The 16163-nt window shown below is 33.9% G+C and overlaps 1 protein-coding gene across 2 annotated transcripts in view; it reads right to left on the bottom strand.

Annotated features, from left to right (window-relative positions):
- Window positions 1-8652, bottom strand: part of RB195_020790 (uncharacterized protein) — a gene marked incomplete at both ends in the record, with an annotated part of 30790 nt that extends 22138 nt beyond the window's left edge. Inside the window, 2 exons of one of the 2 annotated variants that reach the window (XM_064189258.1) lie at window positions 1078-1162; window positions 8644-8652. In XM_064189258.1, coding sequence (XP_064045138.1) covers window positions 1078-1162; window positions 8644-8652 — 94 coding nt within the window. Of the gene's footprint in view, window positions 1-1077; window positions 1163-8643 lie in introns of those variants that run through there. The other variant, XM_064189257.1, reaches the window with a different exon arrangement.
- Between the last annotated feature and the right edge of the window lie 7511 nt (window positions 8653-16163).

Raw genomic sequence — 16163 nt, 5'->3', positions numbered from 1 at the left:
AAGTCCAAATAAATTTACTCTATCTTTAGCACAAATTGACACTAGCTCAGTGACTGTACCCAAAGAAGTTTTCCCCTCAAGATCCAGATTTTGCAGAGAATTTCAGCCCTTATGCAGTCTTGAAAACAACAGCAGCACATCCAGAACTGACCACTATGTGGATCTATTGTCAGGAAAATTTCTTTCACTCGTTCAGCGCCGATTTTCTCGTAATAGTTATCCTAATATTGTAGCCAAATCTTCCTACATTCTCCGCTGAAAATCTTAACGGCAAAGATTCCTCAGACCTTCAGGCTTTCAGTAGGATTCCTAATGATCTCCACAGCTCAGCGATCAAAATAATTACCCACCTTGAACTCAAGAAAATATTCAGTCTAGGTCTTTCGGTTTTTTTTTTGTTTTTAAATAATTATGAAGAAATAAAAACGTAAATATATTTTGTAAACTGAAAATGAATAAAAACAACTCACAAACAATCAGCGTTAATAAGAATTTGTTGTGGATTCCAAGTCCTACTTTGCTTTTACTATTTTTTTTTTTTTACGGAAGTGTTACCCGCTTTATGGTACTCCCAAATTAAATGAAAATAAGTTTCATATTTCTATATTTTAAACATAAGCGTAACCTGAACGTAAACGTCTGAAGCGCATTTTAGGGTTAGGATTGACCTCAATGCCACCTATTTTCTCGGTTATGGAACTTTATAATGGAACTGCAGCTAGTTTCGAAGGGTGTTATTATCCTAAGCAATCCGGAAACCACACCAACGGTTAATTTCTCTGGGCCACTGAGGTTTTTCTTCGGGCTGAGTGAACGATAACATTTTATTCCTTTCACATAATGCTTTCCATCCATTACCTCGCTCACTACCTTTTTTCTTTAAAGAAAGAGAATCATTTTATGATAAAGGTTCTTCTTTTCTCTCTGCTCTCTCTAATTTTTTCTATTGCTAAAAAATTAAAAGATCCCTGAAAAAAATTGGTCCGAAGATTTCCACAAACGAAGAATTCCAAATTACTCAATGTTTACTTGATGTTTTTGTTTTTCTTTGATATTCAACAGCTTCCTAACACTTACCTCCAAAAAGGTCGTTGTCAAATGTCCATGGATATTCGATGGCAAGCGCAATGCTGAGGAGTGTCAGCAAGTGTAGCAACATTTTCTGGAAATAAAAATATCATGGAGAATCGTAGAAAAAGCCAATGGTTACCGTAAATAAGAGGAAAAAAGTATACGGAGTGCTTTGGTCTACAAAATTATGAAGGAATAATGTGAAATTCTTGAGGGGAAACAAATAAAAAGCACTTTAGCTCGCTTCCAGAAATTTTCAAAGATTATTTTTCCCGAGAAATCTCTTAATCATCGACAGACTTCACGGAGAATATGGAAAAGTGGAAAGGGTTCCACGTATAAGCCTTAAAGTTACCGTGACACCTGCCCCGGGGAAAAAAAAAACTCAGCAATATATGATTTACCTGGGAGTGACCCCAAAATTAACCAATTTTTGAGGCTAATAGAAAAATATTAATAGCCATTTCAGAAAATTAGTGACAGCAATGAGAACGAAAAGCTAGCTGCCTCATAAATGGAGGAGAATTCTCTTTGAATAGAAAAATTCAAAAGCTCCAAGAAAAATCTCTTCACTGAGATATTTGTTTCGTGATTATTTATTTTTTTCTATCAAAACCTATGCAAATAATTATCTACACATGAAGGATGAAGGGTTCTGATTATTAATACTGTAACAAGTAATAAAATTAAAAATTCTATAATGATTATTTTGAGAGAACAAAGATTTCGTATAATTTTTCTACACAGTCTTGAACATTTATTTTACAAGAGCGGCAGTAAGGCTTCTAAACGTTCAAGCTTACGTGAAAATAATAAATATAGTGTTTCTGAGCAGATTTTTCAAACCCCACAATTTTTGAGCTATTTACTATCTACATATCGGAGTACGTTATGGATTATTGCAGCATTCAGACTTGGATTTAGGTATAAAGTAAAAGGACCAAAGGGGAATTATTGGCAAAAAAAAATCCTTCAAAAAACTCATGGATTTCCACAATATATCCCTCAGTTCCCATTCAGTAGGAATATTTTAGTATTATTAGCATTATTTTAGTATTTTATTATTTTAGTTTTACTATTATTATTATTATTATTATTTATTTAATTCATAACAATTTTATTTTGCCAAAAGAAATTTCCCAGCGTTATGTGATCTTTCGAATACAGTACTCACAGCATATCCATTCCAATTCCTTTTCCCAGTGCAATGTGAAAAAAAAGTTGTAGGCTGCATATGTAAAAAGCTACATATTCTTCAAACTTTCAAAAGGAAGAAAAGAGGAATAAAAGGGAATAAATGTTTCTGAGTCTCTTTTCTCGTAAAAATTTTTCCTAAAACAATTCAGCTTTATTCAACTGCATTGCAATTTTTTTTTCTCAAACGGAGATGGTTGTGGAATTGAAACCGACAGAAGGATGTGCTCAAATACATGCATTAGGATATCTGTACAAAAAATCGAGAATCAGTCTACTTTCTTTCGTTTTTTTAAATGAAATCTACGGTAAGTATTATTTATAACTTAAAAATAAAATAAAAAATTAAAAAAATAAATTGTAAAATAAAATAAACGAAAATAAAATGAAATTAAAAAAAAGATGGAACTTACAGAAAAATAGAAAGAGAAAAAAAACAGAAGGCACATATCTCCTAGATGATATTAGTTGCTATCATTACTACTTCAAAATGATTGTAACGACTAATTATTTAATAAAAATAAAGCAAACTTTGAAAATTAGGAAAAACGCAGTGCTCAATGATTCAACCAAGTAGCCAACGTACAACCGCTGCTTCTCTGTTTTCAAACTTATAGATCAAAGATGAAGCAGAATTTTCTTGAATTTTTTTTAAGACGGATGACTTTCATTCACTTCTTCGTGAAAAAACCCTTCAATTGTTCGATTCAATTTTTAAAAAAAAATATTTCTGAGATTGTTTCCGTCTGTATGATTTTTTATATTGGAAATTGTTAAGGAAAGCCAAACAAGGAAATTTCACTAGATGCGTCCAACCTATTTCTACCGTATCCTGGTGAAATCTCAAGTCAATAAATACGAAAATAGGGAGGAAAATATTATTTGGTGACTGTTCGCTGGTGACGGTGAATTGATGGTGATTAGTGTATTTTGGATGTGCCACGGTACGAATGAACGGTAAAAGTTCCGTGGGTTAAAAGGATGCGACGACTGACTGGCAACTGGTGCTGATTTTTCAATCCTAAACTTTGTGGATTTGGTGAAAAATTAATGTTATGGTTCGTTCTAAGCGCATTAATAATAAAAAGGTTTCTTAGCAGCTCTTCATGATAGAGCAAGTTGCATTGTTATAAAATATTGTCTACATCTAATAATAAAATAGAAATGGGAATGAAAAACAGCTTCGATCGGAAAACCGTTACTATTTCTCTTCATAATCATTCATTCGTATGCAAAAATCCCGAAAATGTTTTATTTCGATTGTTCCCGTCCTAGAAAAAAAAACTATAGAATAAATAAAAAGGTGAGCTCAATTTTACATACATGTATATTTTTTTATATTCTATTTTTTCTTTCTATGTTTCTTACTTAAATCGCTCTTATACTTCATCACAATTGTATCTCCCCAATTCCTCTACAAACTGTTTCTGTATCTATTTATTTTTATCTTTCTTTAAATCACTAGGTTAACTTCTTTTATTTTATTTATACGTAGTAGAATGTAGGCGGCAGAACTTAGAGGATTATGACAACGCTTCTGGCAATTTCTTGGATTCAACCTATTCCTTATCATTTACCACTTTTAGGCGTTTTCACACTAAAAAGCAATTTATGGTAGATGTATTAAAAAAGTAAATCCTTATAGGAATTTTTATCTAAAAATATTATAACGACAGATTCGCAAAACCCGAAGAAAATTTGAAGATAACTTATTAGGCGATATATTTTTTTTTAATAATTTTTGCAGTACAATATATACAGCGAAACTCAACGATGATAGCAGAGATTAAAGAAAAGATTTAACTTTAGGTTGAACGGACTTCGAGAATTCAGAAACATACAAAATACTGCAACCCAACCCGCATCATCCCACCATCCTTAAACAAATTATATCCTCTCTCTGCTGTTAAAACAAATTATTAAGAACTTATTTTAGCTGTCTAAATCATGTCAATAATTTCTAAGGAAAGATTGGAAGTATAGATTTTTCTCAACAGGAAAGGTATAAAATTCCTTACTTTTAATGTAATCGATATGCTATTAAATACCCGCCGCAATTGATAGGTAGGTATTTCTGCACATAAACAGCTAGAAGGAAAAACGGCGCCAGAAAAAAAAAACCCCGACAGGCAGGTGAAAATTCCCAGATTTCCTCATCTCGCATCATGTGAGTATCAAACACAAGTGCAAAAAATCTTGCTTTGCTAAAAAAAAAGGATACAAAAATATTAAAAATCACCTATCAGCAAATACAACAACGACTTAGAAGAAAAATTCGAGAATTCTGGAAGAAAATTTCAAGAGTTTCTGAACTGATGAAGGAAAGGATATGAGACGAACTAGCCGTGGCCGTTTCGCTATGAGTTCTGGAGTTCTCCAAGAGTTCTCCAGCGCATCAGTAGTGAGCCCTCGTAATCCACACGGCATCGGTTAGACCCACAGCACTTGAAGAGGTTTATACGATCAGAGGATTCGAGAAGGATTAAAAATGGTGATAGACGATGAAGTTTCCGGATGTACGGGGAATCCTTTCCGAAGTAGTTCATCTCGGGATTTTAAGGAGAAGTGCTTAGAGAAATTGCACGAAGAATAAAACGAAGGAACGAGCGGATGAGAAGGAGAAGATTGCGATTGAACGAGTATACGAACTACAATCTCACTGAAAAAAAAATTGGAGAAGTCGTCGATTCCAGAATTTCAGCAATGGTGACTCAAATGCTGTTTGTTATTCTTAGCGTATTTTGAGGTTGCTTTCTGGACAGGTGCTTTTCTATTGCCCGTTTTTTATGCATGGATTTTTATTGTACCAATAGGAGGAGGCTCAGGTTTATGGATTCCATATGTTTGAATAAGAAAAAAATGGATTACTGGAAAATTCTATACGATAGTGTTTAGAAAACATTCTTACACTGGATCCATTTAGATTTCAAGAAACTTCTGAGAAAAAGAAAGAAAAAAACCAAAAAGAATCCAAGGAAATCTCAACAGTGGTCTAACTTCAAGTCTCCTTAACTTTTTCGGCTCTTCCCCTCTGCTTCAAAACTTTTCCTCTCCTATTTGGGTTTTCTTTTTTCTCTACATCTTTTTGAAGAGGCAGAAAATAATTTGTAGGAGCTAACGGTGACAAAAACCAAACGATTTCCATGTTATTTAGGGTTTAACTTAAATAATGTCCATTTAAAAGTCCTAAATGGATCAAGATTTGGATACATTTCACTAGGTACTACTTATTTATTCTATTTTTCCTGCTCTCTTCTAAATTCCCTTTCGCCTAAAAGTTAAAAAAAACCGCAAAGCAGCGTTGGGCGTTGGAAAAAATAACAGTACCTAAACATTTCCTTAGGTAAAATCCTAACGAGGAACTTCACATCACAGCCAGAAAATTGAAAGAAGATGAATAGTGAGCTCGTAAAAGTTTATAGCCCACCATTATTTTCACACATTTTCATTTTTATTTTCAATGTGTGAAATTTTCTCTGGATAGTTCGAATCGATAGATCCGTTGGTAAGGGTTACCATGGTTATTTCGGCGTTCTTATTTGATTCGGGAACTAATTGAAATTTGAGGTGTTAAGGTATGGGCTGTACGAGCTTGCGCAATCAAGCGCTTACTCTCGAGGAGGTGCACTTATACACATTCGTTTTATTGCTAGTTGTACTAGAATTGCCTCCATTTTCTTCAATCTTCGACAACTTTTTATCCATGACGATTGTCTTGCAGTTCCATGCAAAGATTCGTGACTACATGTGTCATAAAGTAACGCATAAATATTTATGGGCGAGTTCTCATAAATGCGTTTTTCTAATTCTTCTATGAATTTTTCATTGTTGAATAAAGCACTAACAGAGAAACAAGTCCTATGCATTACAATAAATTTCAAATTTCGATTTCATTTAAATTCAGAATTCAAGGAAAATTTCTTTTCTCATTCTTTAAAGTTCGTTCCCTTTTTTTCAAAAAAAAAATCTTCGTTTCCAATTTTGAATTTTTCTGACGCTTTAAGAGCCGGTAGTTTTGGTTTCACCTCTTTTCAAACTCTCTGTAACCTCTTAATACCTTTTTGCTAGGTCAATTAATTTAAAAACACTTTTTTCCGTAGTAGTAGAGTCCGGACCTTTATTTCTTAAGAATTTCTACAAACTTTCCAAAGGTGTTCTTTTCTAGAAATTGTTATTACTATAAAATCGATATGGAGTCATAAGAACCACAGAAAAAAAAACCAAAAAGAAGATTTTCCCTCCTCAAAAGAGGGCTTCTCTTTCTTTTTTTTTGAAAAATGACCATTTTCAGCAGGAATATTTCTAAAAAAATATCTCACTGGATAAATAAGGAGCAGGATACGTTAAAGATAATGATGTGATGTAGCGATTTGGGCCCGAAACACTATATACAGCTCGAAGTGAGGAAATAGGCACAAAGGAGGCAATTCACATTTACTTTTATGACTACTTATAGGCAGAAATGACCACTATTAAGTGCTAGGGCCGTAGTTGTCATCGTTACAAAAAATATTGAAGTGATTAGGTCCCATATAAAATTGAAATTATGAGATTCGTATTAAAAAAAATGTTACGAGGCAACCACAAAGTAGAATAGAATATAAAACATGTATATAATATTTAAAATTTCCTTCTTTTTTGAAATTCCAACTTTGCAAAACACAAACACGACCAGGAATGCATCTAATATGAAGCATACAGAATATAAAATATATAAAATTTAGAAGTATGGAATGTAATATAGAATAGAATATAAAAGAGTGTAGATGAATCAGAAAAAAGTGAAGAAAATGTCGCGACGGGAACAACTTGTGCACATAACCGAACACTCCGAGAAATGTAGAAGAAGAGCAGAAGTATCGCCCGTCTAAACTAATAAATGTCGTGTGCTCTAAGGATCCACCGAGATGTCTAAGTGCACTAAATATTTGTGCAGAAGAAAATGAAGTCGTGGACTGAGGAGATCGCTATATTATCTCCAAGACGTGAAGGTCCCAAACCGTGGAAAAAGCCGCGATCATGAGAGATCACAGCTACATACATATGTATAGATCGACGGATAGAACTCCATTACTTCACAAAAAATATATAATAGTAAATTAATTTAATGTAGTAACAAATCGAGTAAAATATCAGCAAAATAAACAAAAAAATCATTATAAGAAAAAAAATTATTTTGTCCCACTCACTAGGATCATGCTCTCAATTTTTGGAATTTCTTTACTTTAATCTCTTCAAAAATTCCTTCTTTATTGAAATTCCAGCTTTTCGGGTGAAAATCACGACCAGGAAATTGCAAAACTACTTGTATTTTTACTTTACTTTATTTTTTTACCACAACAATCCACAACTGAGAAAGATAACTTGAGGTCGATTTACTACTGGACCTAATATGTTGTAGAGATTTAGAATTAGAACGAGAAATTTCTAAGAAATTTCCAAGAAAAGAGGTAAATTCCGTTTTTGAGCACAGAAAAAAGCATGAAAGTTTTCATTTTAGGCGCCGTTCGGCTTCGCACCACGATGAAGCACCTAATTTTCGCGCCGTGGCTAATCCAGAAACCATCAAAAGTCGGAGCACTTTTTGTGAACGCCCCCCATTTCATTCACGGCAATTTTCCCTAATTTGTTTCTGGATTCAAACCAAAACCCCAATCACCTTCTACGCTATACGTATATGTAATGTGACCATAATTCTTCTTCAGTGCTGAGCATTCCACATTTACCAAACACAAATCACGATTTTACCCAATACATTCGAAAAATTTCCGTGATTACAGACGCAGTTACCAGTTACATGTAACAGTTTCCAAAAATATCGACGTGTTTGAACACTGGATAGGAAACTGAAGTAGTTTTAATCGTTTACATTTTGAGGAAAAGAGAGGTTAAGGGAAAAATCCCCATCCGAACAAGACTGACAATTTTTTTCTTTTTGACCACTAGCGATTCTAACACATTTGAAGCGATGTGGACTTTAGAGCGATGTTTTCGTAATTATTTAATTTATTAGGACGAATTTTAAAAAATCCTCTAACGTAAGGTAATTTATAGTTCCATGGAAAGAAAATTACCTATGAACTTCCTTATAATCTACTGATTTCAACGATATACTGCAAAAAAAATTCTCGCAAAGGTTTGAGGAAAATCCAAGGGAGAAAAAATAAAAATTATAAGACCAAGAAGAAGACATAAAAAAAATTTGTGGAAGTTCCAACCTATTTTCTTGACTTCGTAGAAATAAGAGATGCAAATATTTCTCTGCTGTGGATAGAGAGGCGTCCTTTATTTATGACTACAGTACAACAATAATAGTAAGCACCACCTTTACAGTAACCCCTCGCATGATAAAAACTCGGGGAAATCTTGTTTGCTCACCTCGTTCATTCGCACTTCCCGTAATGGATGCAGCCGAGAAGATGACGACGCGGCTAATCGACTATGGCTGATGCTGATGTTGGTGTGTTATTGAGGCATCGAAAGAAATTCGAGAACTAAATTGACGCCCTCTTCTTGGACGGAAAATCTCAATGATCCTGAAAGAACCGGAAGATTCTCTACGCATAGTTCTGGTTCGATAAAAATTACGATCGTATTCATTAAGAAAGGAAAGGTCATAAAAGAAAGGTCAGAGAAGTCTATGCAAACTCTTTGAGGACGGCTTTATTTCAGAATAAAAGAGAAAAGAAAAAAAATTCTAAAAAATTCCAGAAAATAAAAGGTGAATTCCTGAGAAAAAATTGATATAAAAATAAATCTGGTTCTTTCGATACAGAGCAGAAATTGAGGTAAAAATAGACCTGGGTCTTTTGACACAGAGTACTTATTCTCAAGATTCTTCAAATGATTTTTGCTCATAAAAAGAAAATAAAAGCTCTAAATATGTCTTCGAGAGCAAATATTGGAGAATTAAAAGGATTTTGGAAGAAGTAAATGAAAATCCACAAAAAAAGAGCACGGAATCTCGACGCCGAACATGAATTTTTTTCTAAAGATACCACTACGACTTGATTTTGAATCGAGTTATTTTCTTGGAAAAGATGGAAAAAACTCCTAATAAGGCGATCACACGCAGTGTTATCTAGAAGATCAAAACGGATTTGATCTCACAAAACTCATATCTGAGCGCCAAAAACAGGAACAAAAAACGAAATGAAAAATGAAAAGGAAAATGACTCAATAGCACCCGATGAATTTTAATTCAACTCTGGAAATTTCTACGTTGCAAATGAAAAAGGTGATAACTTAGCTTAGTAAATTATATTCGCTAGGTTTCCAGTAACTTACTCATTTATTTCATATAAGAAAATCAAATAAAAACGAAAAGCTAAGTTGGGTAAATGAGAAGGGGAAAAAGCGGTCCTGGAACTTTAAATAATTACGGAAAGGGGGAAGAAAAAGGTGGATTGAGTGGGTAAGGATAGGGGAATCTTGCATTCACCAGCAAAATCCTTCACGACATCAGAACTGTGTTCAAAAAAAGAAAGAAGGTTCAAAAAAAATTTCAAAGATATTTGTTGTGAATGACGAGTACAATAGTGAGTAAGAGTGATTTCCAAACTTTACAAAAAAAAAGAAACCATACGTAGAAAAGCGAAGAAATGCAAAGATTTTATTTGAAAAAAAATCCTTCATTTGCAGTTTTAAATATTCGAGAAAATTCCCTGGATTCCACTTTCGCAAATAGAAGAAAATTGGGAAAAAAGAAGGAAAAATAGGAGTGAATAGCAGAAATACGCAGCATCTTCCTCAGTCATGATTCGAAATAGTGTGCGATGACCACCCACATTGAAATCGAACGGGTATATCGATTTGATGCGGTCCGTAAAAGATCATGGCTGATTTCATGAGAATCGAATTCTTTAACTATTTTCCTATAAAAATTTGTTAATTGCTTAGTGACTTAAGTAACTAACATAAGGCCATAAAACCTTTAGGAATAGAAAGCTATTGAATTCACAAAAATCCTAAACCCAATCTAGCTGCCTTGTGGATTTTTGGAAGAGATCAAAACGTGATCAGAGAAGACAAATCGTTCGATCCAGACTCCAGATGATCAAATTTTCTTGAAAGGTAATATTTAAGCTATTTTTTTTCCCGAAATCTTATAAAGTATTGTTATTATATTATATAATTTTGTATTATTATTAAACAGACGAACCAACTTATCCTTTTTCTGAAGACGGCAGGGACTCGCTATTCGCTTTATAACGTAAATATTACAGTAATTGAGATACGATAAGCATCTTAATGATAAATATTTCTTAATAATTTATAATAATATTTTGCTTCAATAATTCTTTGTACTCCTACAGTTTACATCCGAGTTTCTCAAAGAAACTCAAGTAACCTCAATTCTGAAATAATACAAGGAAAATGTGAATTATTTATTTAATTTTTTTACACATTAAAAAAATTCCGTAACGTTGTTTTCCTAGACGTTCAGCTGAAAAATGATGAAAAAATCCTTTACGACGCAAAGAAAAGTGGGGTGTTGAAAGAGTTCTTTTTTTTTCGGCGACGTAAATTACTCCATCCGTCTACTAAACTATGTTGCACTTTTCTGCACACGCACAACCACTCCCCTAAAAGCTGTGTTGTTAGCGCTAAGGTAGTTGAGCGAATCCAGGACGACGTGTATGCTAACCGCTACAAATTTACTCTTCAGGCAGGTGAAATAGTTCGTATCCAGAGTTTTTTTGGAGAGTTGCTGCGATTCCTGTACGGTTGACGCTTCCAGGAATTGTATTTATTTAAGTTGAACCATCAGTAGTTCAGAAACATTCAGAATTTTTTGGAATTAATTTCAGGATTATTACAGAATGCATTTTAAGACGTGTTACTAAACAGTCTTGATATCACAGTTTATATTACATATTTTTTATCTCATATTATTATTACATACATTATTTATTTTTTGTATTTTTTTATATTACATTATCAGCTAAAATAATAATGGAAAAGCGACGGGAAAAATCCTCAAAATCTTCTCATCTACCCGAAAAAACGTATGAAATTTAAAAATATACATTAGACATCGAAAAGTATACTTCTGATGAGAGTAACATGAGGTGAAAAGGAGTAAATTGGAGAGTAATAGGATGGCTCAGTGGCAAATGCCATTTTCTACGTCTGCACCACGGAAAAAAAAATGTTGCAACGATGTAAATGAAGGAGAAAAAAAAACTAATTTAGTCTGATGGAATTAGTATAGAAAAGAAAAACAAGCAATGAAAGTAATTGAATATTCTTGTCAACGATGCATTTAAGTAAAACGGTAGACTATGGATGTTTCCCCTTCTCTTTTCAACAACTATGTAGTGGAACATTATGTTGAGTCCCATTGGGGAAAAACTATCTGTTAGAGCCTTGTCTGTTGAAAAAAAAAACTGAGTTAAAATCAATTATAAAATCTATATGTATAACTATAAAAACTTTTTAAAATAAATAAATAAATAATATTAATAGTAAATAATAACATTTTGGATATGACTCCGGTTAGTTCATTGTTATGACCTAAAGTCCTGTAATGCGACATTCCTTCAAAAAAAAGAGAAATACAACATCTAAGGAGTCGAATTTTCTAAAAATTTCTAAGGAATCATACGGGATAAAATATTGAAAAATAGCAAAATATTGAAAAGTAAAATTTTGAAAAGTAAAATACTGAATAAAATCACCAGCTTCTGAATTCTGTATTTTCTTCAAATGATGATGATCTACTTGTTTACCTAAAAATTGACAAAAATAAAACAGTAAATATGGTTCTTCAATAGCAAGTAACATTTGTTATTTTAGCGAGAATCTAATTTTTCTAAAATTAGAAACTTGTGATAAATGGAGGTCTTTCAACGCGCACTTAAGTATAAAAGTTAGTTAAGTATAAAATTACCCTCCTGCTTGATTAGAAATAGAGGTAAAGGTATTATTAGAGATGCATAGTTATTGAGGTTATCGATTTCTCTTCCAGTAATGAATCTATGAAAATCATTCCCTGCATACAAATAGTACAAAAGTTCTCCAGGAAGTCGAGATTTTGCTCCAGCAATGTTTTAGTTTTATTTATTTATTTTTTTGAAGTTTTGCTTTATTTTCCTATTATTTATTATTATTTATTATTTATTATTTTATTCCTAAGCTACAGAAGATTCACAACAAGGGTAATTATTTTATTTAACCCAGCAGCAATACTCTAAAAATCTGACTACAACGCACTTTTAAATATTTTGATCCATTGACGGAGAAGTTTTTGACCATTGTAGGGAATAATTTGAAATTAGTGAAATAATTTTTTTATTTGTTTACAAATCTCACTACTTCTATTCAATAATTTTAAGGAAAATGTTCCGGGAACTTAGTACACTCGGAAAAAATACAATTTTAAAGCGACCCTTTCTGAATAATATCTCATCAGCTACCGGTGGGCCCTGGCCTTCGTTAAAATAAATTCAGTAAAATGATCCATAAAAAGTACCATTTCGAATCCTAGAAAATAATTGAAAGAGAAATTTCCACACATTAATGATTTCTATCCAGAAAAATATCCTCTCACACTGTGACTTTTATTTCTTTTACTAGAACGTTTACAGGATTTTCTAAAGATTAGAAGAAGAAAACACCGAAAACCTTTAACAATGATTTGAGATCGCTTTAGGCTAATCCTAAGAATTTCGCTTCGCCACTCCGGATAAATTCGTACCATTTCGAATCCTAGAGAATAATTGAACAAGGAATTTCCACACATTAATGATTTTTATCCCCAAAAAAAAGTGAGGAAGTTAGACGTAGAAGGAAGGGATCGTAGAGGAGGAAAATGAAGGAAGTAAGTAGGAAAGTCGGAAGAGAATGCTCAATGAGAATATTACCAGAGCTACATTATTATTTCATGAAGCCGTTATATGAAGCCGGCGCCTCATGCAATATGAACTCATTAGAAACTCATTTATGCCGTCCGTAATGATCTCTGGTGAGAATGAGGTTTGCCTTGGTGGGGCAGAATGAGGAAAAGATTTAGGGATTTAGCATCATATATATTATTGCGGTTGTGGTTCACAAAAGAAGGAAAATCCCCAAAAATTTCCCAAAAATTCTCAACCTTCCGCTTTTTCTTCCCGAGTGAAACCTGAGTGCAAGGATATCGTGCGATGAAGCAAGCAAGTATGCAAATAAATAACGTTGAGATACAATGATTCGTGGGCAATGGGGAAATTTTGAGTTCCTCCCATATCCAGGAACTTCGCAGAAGAATCTAAGCCTGAAAAATCCTTGAACAAAGTATGTAAATTTTGTGCAAACCGTATCTTGATGTATTTTCGCCAGAAATAACGTAGAGGTATGGGACCAAAGAAATCCTTGTTCCTTCTAGAAATATTGTTTTCTTTTCAAGGAGTAAGGAACCTAAAGGGCTGGAAAATTTCAGCACTAATCGAGTTTTCCAGCGCCAGAAGTAGAGAAAAACACAAAATCATTATAAAAATCCGTAATTTTCCTTCAAAATAATTTCTGCGAAAAGCTACTGTTGAGCGTTTTTAGTTCTGCTGGAAAAAAACACGCGATGAACGTTTGGATCCATCCTAAAAAAACGTAAATAAACAGCTGGAAAATTTTAGCACTAATCGAGTTTTTCAGTTGAGAAACACAAAATCTTTATCCAAACCCGGAATCCTCCAGAATAATTTCTGTAAAACGTATGAAATTACAGGGGAACGTCCTTAGTTGTGCTGGGAAAACCTCGCGGTTGATTGGATTCATCTCAATCATTTTTACATGGCTCTCAACAAACCACCTGTCACATTCGATTCTGGACGGGATGCGCTTGACAAGCATCCGGGAATTATGATCTCGTGCGCGTAAAATCTCGCGAAAATTTAGCGATATGCACACGAATTCGATTCGCTCTCAACGCGTTTTCATTTATCAAAAAAAAAGTAAAAAAGAAAAGGAAATTTTTAGAAAAATTATCTTAGCAAATGGGAATATACGCGCATATCTTCTAAAATAACGCGTAAATAATAAGTATTTAGGAGTTCGGGGGATGTTGCGGGAGTTTCAGTGAACGATTTGAGAATTGAACACACGTATTCCTTAAAGATTTCTCTTTGCAACAATTTTTTTTGGGCTACTCCAACACTTTCCACTTTCAAAATTATATTTTTCAATTTAATGCTTTTTCAACAACATTTTCAACAATTTCAACAAGATTTGCTCCTTGCAAAAGTCTTTGTATTTTTATAAAAATTATACTTATATAATCTATTAATTTTGCTGCCATACTGACAAAAAACATGGATGTAGACGTAAAATTGTGAAAGTTATTGCTGTCATCCATATGATTCCAGGGGTGAATCAGCCTTTTCGTGGAAACTAAGCTGAGGTTTTTAAACCTGGTGTCTGGCCTAACCAATAGAGTGCGGGGACCTGTTCATGTGTAAGGAAGGTGTGTTTATACTTCCAGACAAGTCCGGGAATGATTTGACTGGGAACCGTAGACGGTGTAGGCTCTTCACTTGGGCTATAGCTGCCTACCCTACTTGAACGCTATGGTACATCCCAAAGCGATTGATCAGCGATTGATCGCCATCGATTCGATTTTATTCTTTATCCATTAGGTTACAGAATCTTAGAACTTCTTCCAATATCCCCATTAAAAAAACACGTAGCATTTTGAGCCATAACGGAAATTTTCAACTGTTTTCCATTTCTAAAGCGATCCAAAGTACGTAGAGCTTGGAAGAACTGAGCTCGATTGAACCTGGCCTCGCTAATCCTCCAACGGAAACTATAACCACAATGTTTAGTCCAGAAAAATCGGTGCATTATGACGATTTTTTGTAATTTTTTAGTGGAATTTTTGTGATTTTTCCTCTTTTTCCTAGTATTCATTGGAGAAAATCTCAAAAATCAAGGAACTCTAACGAAAATCATAACAGAGCATCTGGAAATTGTAGTGAAATTTCCTCCACATTCTTTATTTTCCTCCAGCTAATCTACCTCTATATGGATGATGCAGAGTTAGGGCTTTCTGCTAGGGATCCAGAGTTATCCTGAGCAATCCAAACCCGTATGATTTCCCGGAATCCACATATAAATATCCTACCGTTCACTAGAAACCGAGAAATAAAATTTCCCAGCAGTTCTCGAATTGTGCGGAGGTAAAATATACCCGGAGTAAGTGTTCTCAAAATGTGGATAAGATCCGGAAGATAAAGAAAAAAATTCCTTGGGAAAGTACGTACAGATCCATCCGTACATGTGTACTTGTTTTTCTACGTACGTAAAAATGCACCAATACCAAATAAAATTACGTCCGCACGAAAGCCTCATTTCTTTGTATGCACGTCACATTGCTGCTGCTATTCATTGGTTTTCCGTCATCCATAAAAGTTCTATTGAACACATTGTGTGGACATCCGAGCGGAAAAAAAATTCTATTTATTCACAAGTAGGAACGGGGCGATTTTCCAGCGGTAGTTGTTCACGCTTCGGAAGAAAAAAGAAAAATGGCTATAGTTCATGTCTTTCCAGGAACGAACATAATTCTAAGAAAAATTTCCGGTTTTCTCAAAAATTCCCCACTACCTGTGATGTGTTGTCAAAGCATCCATGCTGATCCCTATTTCCATTCACATATCCATGAAATCCTCTAAAACCTCCCTCGGTATCTTTTCCCCTCCGTTTTTTTAGCAGTATTTCCTCGACGTGCGTTTCGGATCAACAGAATCCGTTTAGAATATGCATGAAATGAACATTGTACGACGCGGTGTGATGAGGTGTTTTCGCTAAACCTCAAAATAGAACCTCAAAACATGACTGAGGGTGACATTTGAATGAAATTCGAGTGAGTGAGCGCAAAAATACTGCTTTTTCCAGAATTCCAACGCTCGGAAAGTGGAATTCAG

Source organism: Necator americanus, chromosome II (assembly GCF_031761385.1).
Source record: "Necator americanus strain Aroian chromosome II, whole genome shotgun sequence".
In the NCBI taxonomy this organism is placed as follows: Eukaryota; Metazoa; Nematoda; class Chromadorea; order Rhabditida; family Ancylostomatidae; genus Necator; species Necator americanus.
This window is presented reverse-complemented; position numbering and strand designations above follow the sequence as displayed.